This window comes from Clarias gariepinus, chromosome 2 (assembly GCF_024256425.1).
Source record: "Clarias gariepinus isolate MV-2021 ecotype Netherlands chromosome 2, CGAR_prim_01v2, whole genome shotgun sequence".
Taxonomy (NCBI): Eukaryota; Metazoa; Chordata; class Actinopteri; order Siluriformes; family Clariidae; genus Clarias; species Clarias gariepinus.
The window spans coordinates 31,113,552-31,123,919 of NC_071101.1; the positions used below are offsets into that span (position 1 = coordinate 31,113,552).

The window sequence follows — 10,368 nt, forward strand, 5'->3', positions numbered from 1 at the left end:
GGTACATTTACAATAGGCTTTTGGCAGACACACTTATGCTCTTATTCAGAGTAACTTGCTGTAGTAAAAAGTGCTTACGTTTCTGTCATTGGATGGAAACCTTACACTGGTTTACTAGGTAAGTAAAGTATCAGTCAAACACAGTTTGGGGTATTAACCCAAGTACTGAAGAAAGGTACTGAATTTTAAGATGTGTAGTGACTCATTTGATGGACAGCTTCATTGCAGTGGTCACTAGCAGCACTTTAGCTATCCAGCTAACTGGAATTGGTGGAATTGGGAACTTGACTTCTCACCTGTGTAGACCTTGCAGAACCTTGATTCTTATTATCTAGCTTGTGTTAACTAAGGTAAGTTAAAAGGGGTTCTTCCTGTCCTTGGTGGGTTTCCTCCTGTTTCCTCCCACAGTCCAAAGACATGCAGGTTAGGCTGATTGGGGTTTCAAAATTGCATGTAGTGTGTAAATGACAATCGAACGTCATGCTGGCAACCCGAGCCCTTAAGTAACTGCCACAGAAATAACAGATATATCTCCAGGGTGGTGAGTGAGTATCCGTCACACTAAAGTAAAAAATTAAGTTGTTTGGACATTGCTCAGCCCTAGGTGCTCTCCGTTTTAACTTCTAATTTTGACCTATTACAGCTTCTTACTTGATTATAATTAATTTCAGCATTGTGGTTGCCAATGCCTAAACTCCAGCCACTGGATGCAGAGCTGGTCCAAAGCCCAGATTAAATGGGAGGGGTGTGTCGGGAAGGGTGTAAAACCGGTGCCAAGTTGTTTGCAGATCGGATTGTACACTGTGGTAACTCCTTGATGAGACCAAAAGGAGAACCAACTAACATCATGACTAACGCTGTGTTTTGATCAGAACTTTGTAAAAAAAAAAAAAAAAAGATATAGTATGTGAAGAAAAAATAATTCTACTGTGGTGATGTATTTGTGAAATAAATAAATAGATAAATAAATACATTGTGTGTGTAAAGAACAGTGTGCTGTATGAAGGAACAGTGAAAATGTATCAATTAACAATAATATCTAAAACTACTATGTAGCAGTAAAATCTCAACTACACTATTCCAATAGTGAAGCATGGGGCTGTGAGCATGAGGTGTTTTGTTGGATTAAAGGAACTGGTGCGCTTCAGAAAATGGCCATGATAATGAGGAAGGAAATATTGAAATACAAGAAATACTGAACTAAGAATTCAAAGGTTCAGACTCGGGTCTTTCAACAAGAGAACGATCAAGCAAACCTCTGAAGTTGTAAGGAAACTGCATAACGACAAAGTGAAAACGCTGAGCTGAAAAACTGTTCTGTCTCTTTAAGAGCGCGCGCCTCGCCTCCTCGCGCTTCCAAGTTCCGCGCGTGAAAATATGAAAATGTTTGTAAAAGTGCTCTGACAAGGAAGTAGCTTGATCTGTGGTATTTTACTTAAACCATAAACACTTAAATACATTTAATTGAGAACATGTTTACATTTTTGACGACAGATGTTTCGGTATTTAATCCTAAATCCACCTCGACATTGTGTAAATTGTTGACAGGTTGCTTATTTAGCTAGCTGGCTAACGTGGGCTAGCTACAAACTTTCCTAGCAACACAGTGTTTAACGTCACTTCATCCAACCGGCGAGTTAAACTGCTTAGGTTATTCGGGAATAATCTCAACTCTTTAACTGAAGAGTAATTAAGCTTTCCTGTCATCCTGTCTATGAGTGTAAAGTTACACTGCATGTCACAGTAAGTGCAACCTGGTTTACAATGTACTGCTCCATTGCTTTTTACTACTGAGTTGAGAAACCTATATTAGTAATTCTGCCTTTTTCAATTTACACCTCCTATCTCTTGACAGGCATGGGCTTGCCTGGACTAGGATCTCTCAGCATGGGCCGGTTTGGTGATGTGGTTCAATCTCAGTCGTGGTGCAGGAGAAAGAGACGAGGTGTCACATTGATGTTTTGACACTCCCAGGTTGACACTCCTGCTCAAAAAGTGAGAGACAAAGAAAAGAGAGGATGGAGAGAGAGCAAGAGTGGGCACAGACATCGACAGGAGATGACAGGGCACAAGATAAGGAGAGACTGGATTATACGAGGGCGATGGGTGTAAAAGAAGTGATGACAAGGGAACGGGAGCTTGGAGCGCCTGGTATGGCATCAGATCAGGATCAGCAACTGAGACCATGTGTTGAAGGTGTGAATGAACATGAGCGTAATTCTAAAGGATCAGTATCAATGCAAAGTCGTCTTCAAGGACACGGAGTTGGAAATGGAGAAGCTATTCATGGCCGTATATCTTCTTCCTCCTCTTCGTCATGTCCATCTCCATCTGCTCTCCTCTCTAGTTTGTCTCTTTCCTCCTCATCTCCACCGCCTTCTTTCGCGCTCGCTCTTCCGCCCTCATTGACATTGGATTCGGTGTTAGTGGATGGGAGTCTGGTGTTGGATGTGTATCAGCGTGGGGCTGCAATGATGCCTTCTTTGTGGGAGAGTGCTCGAGGCAAGATGAAGCGCGTACAGTATGTCCGACTGGGCTCTGAGGACGAGGAAGCCCTCGAAGGTGCTCTCGGGGTTCTTCCTCATCTTACTCAGCTACGCTCTTTAGCTATTCGAGGTACACACACATACATTGATATGTTCTAAAATAATTTTTATACATCTTTTTTTGGTAAATATGACATAAATATACTTGAAGGTGTATAAAAGGTTATACAAGTACTAACGACTTTTATCATAAACTCCTCCCACTGGCTCTTCTAGGCCACCGCTTCCACGATGCCCAAACTGATCCTCTTCCTGGCCTCCTGACCTCGCTCCCTCCCTCAATGTCCTGTTTGTCCCTCCTGGTCCACCTGGATCTTTCATTCAATCGCCTCTCGTCTCTCCCAGCCTGCGTGTTCTCTTTCTGTCACCTCTCTGAGCTCCTGCTCTGCCATAACCACCTGATCAGCCTGCCTGGAGAAGTGAGTGGCCTGGTGGCTTTACGCCGTCTCATTGTGCTGGGAAATAAACTGGAGACCCTGCCTTCACAGCTTGGTCTTTTGTATGAGCTACAATATTTGGATGTGTCCTTTAACCAGCTGACGAGTCTGCCTGATGAGCTCGGTCTGCTGAAAAACCTACACACGCTGGAGCTTTCATCCAACAGGCTTCGAGAGCTGCCCGAGACACTGGGTGAGAAATAGTCTGAAAGGATATGTGCGTAGAATTGGATGTAGATGTACATCTCTAGTGCATCAGCTTTGAAATACCAAAATGTAATGTGTTGTAATGTAAGCATGTACTTTTTACAATCTGTTAAATAATCCAGAGACAAATGGGTATGTGGTTTCCTTGTATGTTGATGTCTCGCTATGATCCTGGGATCAAACTCAGTTTTCCTCCGAACTGCTTAAAATCCTATTTACAAATCTTTTGGTAGTTTTTTTTTTTTAAAGATTTTTTTTTAACAAAGAAGCAAAATAGCATAAGGTATCTTAAATACAGTTTAAGGTTATAGTACAGCTACAGTACACTTTTAGACCATATTTTATTTGCATTAGGGAAAAGTGAATGGAAATGCACACAAACATAAGCTATAAGCGTTAGAATTTTTTTAAAAGCTTTTTTTTTTTTAAATTGATGTGAGATTTACATATAATCTTAGAAAGTATTGTGACCAGTACCACACTACCATTTATATCTTTTTACCATTTATACATTTATTGTTTGTCACTGAATACAGAAAGCATTATGACCGATCTTGTAATATTTATTTAAACATACAATGATTATGGTCCTTATGGAGAAAGAGTGAAGAAACCTTGATCATTTTTTTTTCTGTCATGTTTAGGTTCTTTACACACTTTGAGGGTGCTGGGAATCCACAGTAATGAGTTAAGGAGCATCCCAGACTCAGTGAAATCTCTACCTGAGCTAAGACTGGATGTTCGAAATAATCCCCTGGGCCGACCCCCGACTCCGCCACCACTCCCTCCTGCACCAGCAGGTTGCGCAAAGTTTGACTTTAAATCCTCCATAAACTACCAAGTTACTTAAATGTATTGCATGCATATGTTAGCATTTGCTGTTTGATATGATGTAGGATTATGATCTTATGTATCTCACAGCTCAAATTGACTCTTCGATACCAGAGCTACACCTTGCCTTCAACCAGCACAAGTAAATTAAGCACAACATTACAGCTGTCTTATAACCCAAGATATAAATATATTGCATTCTCTTAATTGAATTTTCATTATGTGAAAATTCCCACAGGTTTTCAGTCTCTCCTGCAGGATGCCATGTGTTTCTTGCCGGTGGAGGAGAGCTCTTGTTTCCTCAGGGGTGTGTCAAGGGCTTCACGCTGCTCAAATGGTCAGAGAGAAAACCAGACAGGAAGTGGATATGGCTTGAGGAGCATGACTTCCTGCTAAGTCGTCCTTTGGAACTGCTTCCCCATGGTGTTACATTTGACAAGGTGAAACATTTATTTTATTTTTAAATATTAATTTGTGTACTACTAATTAATTATGTTCTCTTAGATTAGATTTTGTTCACTTTTCTAAAACAGGATCAGTTGCTTGTTTCTCATTTGTCCCTTTTGCTCTGTCTTTCCCAGCCTGTAGAAGTGTGTGTTCCCTACCACAGGACTTGTAAAGGGGAGGTGATTGTTCGCAGATATGATGGTCACTCCTGGACTACACTACCCACCCAGACCAGAAGAGGGAGTCACAGGCACAGCTGTAGGCCACGGGGACGAGCTGCACGGGTACCGTAGAGAACTAAATATTCTTCAACCTACATTGTAGTCTTTATTTCTAAAGCTCACATTGATGTTTTATTTGTGGTGTGTGTCTGTGTACAGCTGGCTTGTTGCACTGTGACACACTTCTCCTGGTTTGTGGCTGTCTCTCGTCCTGTCAGGGACTGTTGTTCGGTCGTACCAGACGGGGCACTGCTGGTGTCTCGCTCTGATCCTGGGATCAAACTCAGTTTTCCTCCGAACTGCACAACGCATACACGCACTGTCACACTGCAGGTAAAGCGATACAGTAAAGCAGTTACATTTTATGCAAGTCATACCACAGTTATTCACATTCATTTTAATATGTGCTGTTGTGGAAGCTGTCTTATAGATACATTGATATTTTAAATCACCAAATCAGTCACTTTAACAGAGTAGAAGGGACAAATCTGGGTTTGTCCCTTCTACTTTCTTTTGACACTGTCTATTATAAAAAGTCTTTGGTAAATAATATCGAGTGAAGTTAAACATGCTCTGCACATTTATATTGTACCTCCTATAATCGTTGTCACTTTTTTTACGATAAACTCACACATAAAGCTCCATCTCATGGATATTTTAGCGTCCGCGTTGGTCCAATAACAATCTACTAAATGTTTCTATACAGGCTTTATACAGCTCATTATGCTGTAATGATAAAGTCTTTGCTATATCCAGGTGCTGCAGGTGACACAGTCCAAGGTGCAGGACCTGACAGGGGACCCACATGCCAGCGCTAGCCCCCTTCTTTGCCTCTCCCAAACTCCCAGCATGCACTTCCTCCAGCCAGTCAAAGTGCAGATCCCCCTTCCACCTGGACTTACTGGTGCTTACGCTATTTTAATTTCTCTCATTTTTTTTTTGCTCTTTCAGTTAAAAAATAATAAGTATTTGTGTCTGTGTGTGCATGTGCGCCGGCACTTTAGGACTTACAGTAGATCGGTCTCGACTACACCTGCTGCACGGTGACCCTGAGGCTCACACATGGACTGATGTCACCGCTCAGGTGTCTCTATACCTCACACATCTTTATGCCATCTTTTCTGTCACACATTTCTCATGGTGAGTCATGAGACCAGTCACACAGGTTCATACCAACTCGCACAGCAGTGTACAATAATATCCTGTATGTTCCCCCCCCCCACACACACTTGCAGCATAATTGTTCAGGGGGTGAAAGAGTAAAAGGGAGAAAATATACTTTAGTAGCAAAAAAAACACCAAGTGTGAAATCTTTCTTATTAAGTTCAAGTAACCTAAGAGATCACAAAATTCCTAACATTACGTACTGATATGTCGACTCTTACTCACTGTAACACTGTATCATGTGTAAATGTAGGACCTGGCTGAAGCTTTGACCTAGAAACTCATTTGTTACACATTTGTTGTCATTTGTTGTCATTTGTTACTGGTTTGGCCAGACTTGTGTATATACTTGAGTGTGTGTTTGTGTGTGTTTAGGTACTGGCTGTGGTACACCACTCACAGCTGCATTAGTGGAGTGGTGAGGAAAGTCTATCACAAACTGAAGCAGTTCAGGGTTCAGTTTTTGGTGCTGCAGCGAAAAACAGACTTCACACAAGTGCTACTACAGTGTCTGCCTTCAGATAAGGTTTGTGTGTGTATGTAGGCGCACAAACACTCAACAAATTTTAATCTAGGGCTGTAAAACTTCAAAATCATGTAACACATAATTTGGTCATGTTTTGTAACCAATAGTGTGAAAATTTACAGTTTTGTGCAATGGTTACTATGGTGATGTGAATTAATTTTCGATTGTCCAGCTTGTGAATAAAGCAGGAGGAATGACAGCACTTAACTTAACTGTATATATGATATACAGATATACACATAAATTAAGCGATGTCTGTCTGTGTCTTTGTGCAGATCGATGGTAGGTTAGCCTCTCTGTCAGAGCAGTATGATGGTCCTCAGCCTTCAGATGTATGTAACCTGTTAGAAGGAGAGCAGTTCTTTGCTGGGTTTGAGAGAGGCATCGACATTACCTCAGGTGTGCCCACACACACACATGCTTTATTTTTATATATTTTTGAAAAAGGTATTACATACAGCAAATGAATATGAAAGTGTGTAGGTCAGTTCTAGTTTCTAATTTTAAAACAAACAAGTGTTTGTGCACCAAATACTTAGTGATCATGTGGCCCTCAATATATAAGCACACCTCGGTTTTTATTTAAGACGGGTAGTTTGTGATTGGACAGTGTCTGTACTGTAAGTCTGTCTCTATTCCTTTTGTCTGACTGGTGCATTTATGTTCTGTCAGATCGACCAGACTGTAGAGAAGGCAGACTGGCCTTCACCTTCTACTCTCACCTGAAGAACATTAAAGAGGTACATGTGTGCCCGATGCACCAACAAGAGGGAACTGTCCGTGGTCAGGTGAGCATGAGCGGTCAGGACTAAGTCTGTAACAGATTATTGTTTATTGGGCACAGCTGACATTTCAGATGAGACTAATAGGTTTTGTTAACTAATATTAAACACCTTTGTTTTTGTATGTATCGTCACTTTTATATGACAGTTTGGTTCCATAAATATTTTCATATGTTGGGGTTTGAGCAGATTGTTTATTATTAAAGGACCAACAATTCTGGAAAAGAGGTCAGTTATATGTTGTTAACCAAATGTGTCTGAGTGTTTGTGTTTATTTGCTCAGGTATCATTCTACAGAGGTGAGGCACCTAGTGACCTGCCAGAGGAGGTGGCGCGGAAAAGGAAAGGCCATGACAGTCAATGGATGGCTACACTGCCCCTTAGACTTCCTGTAAGATTCACAGAATAGGTTTACACTGGTAATGTTAGGATAGTGCTACACTACAGTTATCACCTGGCACTTTTCTGTAGTGTCTCACACTTGTATTCTTACACACACAGGGTGCTGACCATGTGGGCAGTGTGTATGCAGAGCGGCAGTACCCTCCGCTAAACCTTGGTGATCCTGAAAGTGGCTATTTGACAGAGATCAACTTGCTCTCCATCTCATTACGCATCAGCCACGACTGGCGCAGCATCGGCATCAACCTGGGCATCAGCTATAAGGAGCTGGATCGCATCCAATTCAAACACAGGTGTGCGTCACAGTGGGAGAGAAAGTGCCTGTCTGCCACCAGATGGCGCTGTTAATCATGCCTCAGTGGCTGCTGGCTTATTTAATATCGTTTCACGATGTTTCTTTAATGCAGTATATTGATCGAACTATGAATGGTAGACAGGTCTCTATGACAAGAAGTTGTACTTAAAAGCAGGCAACATACTTATTTGTATATTAATGTATTCACATATACTGTATGTGTAATTATTTTCTGTTTAGATGTGTAATATGTTCTATCTATCTATATATATATATATATAAAAGATTAGTCATAGTTGTATGTTCAGTACTACGTAGGTGTGCAAAATAAATATGCATGAGAATTATTGTTTAATCCCTTCCCTGTCGGTCATGAGTGGGCCATCTGGGACACCGCGGGGGATTTGCACACACATTCCGCTCCTCAGAAGCTCATAATGCATTGGCAGTTTTTTCCTCCTTGCTGTCCATAATTGCCTCTGTGTCCAGTGTTGGGCAGCGAAATTTCAACAAGTGCGTTTCTACATAGCATGACCATAGTGTTACTGTCAGATCAACAAAGAAGAAGCGTACAGTCAATACACAATGTGTAAGGAATTACACAAGAAACGTTGCGCTGTTAAACCAAAATAATTCAAACTGAGGAGAGCCAAGTACTGCTATCACCCCAATACTTATTTTTATAAAAGCACAGAGTGAAGTGTTATTGTGGTTATAGCACAGCAACTTGACAATAATTATATTGTTTTGTTTATGGAAGTACAACACATTTTACTGGTTTATAAATAAGTAGATAGATACTGTATTAATTATGAAGGAAATTCCAAAGTTAAATAGTTTGATTTAAAGTTGCGGAATGTCTGAGTGAGTACTTGGTTCCTTTTCTCACTTATGTGATAAACAGTCATTCCCTTACAGATCTCTTTCTCTCTCTCTCTCTCTCTCTCTCTCTCTCTCTCTCACACACACACACACACACAATTTTATGTACAGTACTAGAGGTTTTCTGTGCTGATAAATGTTGATGTTAATTACAGACTCCTGGCTAATTCAGCATTTAGCACACATTAATCATGCAATTAGTAAAGGTCTGGATGCACCAAACTGCATGTGCACATTTAGTCCCATGCCATATAGCTAGCAAAACAATAATCCTGTTTTTTTTTTTTTTTTTTAAAGAGATAACCTAGGAGCCATGGTGTTGGAGATGCTTTTTCATTGGGCGAGAGGGCAGGAGAAGGCGGGAGCAGGAGCAATCCCACGGCTGATTCATGCTTTGATTGAGAGCGGGAGGCGGGACCTCGCTGAGGAAGTCGAGGATATTGTGAATCTGGGGAAAATGAAATATGCAGAGTCCCTGAAGAGAGTGGGCCTAGAGACAGAAACCCCGCCAACGTCTACTCAGTCTCAAATAAGCTGAAACACACACACATATACAGACATACACAGAGGAGAAAATGGAAACCTCTCCCAGGTGTCAAAATGCACAAATAACACTAATGGTGCTGGCTGTTTATACATTTAATGTTTTAAAAGCCAATTGTTTGATATAAGACACATACACACTTTTCTCTGCAGCGTTCTTGCTGTCAGGTTTTCCACTGTGTGATCGTTGCTATGGCTGAGCTGCTGTTGGGCTGAATCAGCTTCTCACACGCATCTGCTAAACATACTTCTTCCACTTGCCCTCTCTTTCTCCTGAACTGTACAACACTTTGTTTACCAAGCACTAACTTAAACTGGAAGCAGACAAGTGCACTATAATGTATATTTAGACTAAATGTTTTGTGATCAGTAATTGTACATGTTGTTTATTTAAACCATGCCTGAAATGTATTATATGGCTGACCATCACACTGGTGTATGGGCCTTTCCCAAAATGTTAAAAGCATGAAATAAATGTATGGGGTGACTTTACGGATCAGGATAAGAACTGGTCACGTTTTTTTTACATGTAACAAAACAATCAATCAATCAATCAATTAAACAAAACCCACCAGAGCCTGTAGTGAGCTATAGCATTACGATTTCCCTAAAATTGTAAGGTGTGGATCCGGAATCCTACTTCAGCACGACAATCTCCCTGTGCACAAAGCGAGCTTCGAGTTTGCCAAAATTAGAGTTAAATATTCAGAGTGTCCCTTACAAAAGCCCTGACCTCAACAATACTGAACACCTTTGGGATTATTTTGACCACCAGCTGTCCCCCAAACCTCGTCCTCCACAATCAGTGCCTGGTCTCACTTAGGCTCCTGTGGCTGAACGAACACAAATCATCACAGCATCACTCCAGGCTCTAGTGGAAAGAAGCTTTTCAGAAGCTTTTCGTGACTGTAAAGGGGATTAAGTCAGGAACTGGATGTTCATCAGGCACATGCTAGGTTTGGTGGTCAGGTGTCTACAGACCTTTGGGTCCTGTAGTGTACGAGTGTTCATATCTTTAACAATCTCTGTGGATTTTTTTTTTCATGCATTTTATGAACACAAAAATAAATGTGAGATAATTCTAG

The 10,368-nt window shown here is 41.1% G+C and overlaps 1 protein-coding gene across 1 annotated transcript; it reads left to right on the forward strand.

Annotated features, from left to right (window-relative positions):
- Nucleotides 1-1,347: 1,347 nt before the first annotated feature.
- Nucleotides 1,348-10,352, forward strand: pidd1 (p53-induced death domain protein 1). The gene is made up of 16 exons (XM_053491216.1): nt 1,348-1,743; nt 1,856-2,616; nt 2,763-3,176; nt 3,835-3,990; nt 4,112-4,163; nt 4,260-4,461; nt 4,603-4,752; nt 4,849-5,022; nt 5,446-5,593; nt 5,694-5,829; nt 6,229-6,379; nt 6,655-6,778; nt 7,052-7,167; nt 7,445-7,552; nt 7,663-7,856; nt 9,038-10,352. The coding sequence occupies exons 2-16, from the start codon at nt 2,019-2,021 to the stop codon at nt 9,276-9,278; spliced, it is 2,964 nt and encodes a 987-aa protein (XP_053347191.1). The 5' UTR covers nt 1,348-1,743; nt 1,856-2,018; the 3' UTR covers nt 9,279-10,352.
- The last annotated feature ends 16 nt before the right edge of the window (nt 10,353-10,368 follow it).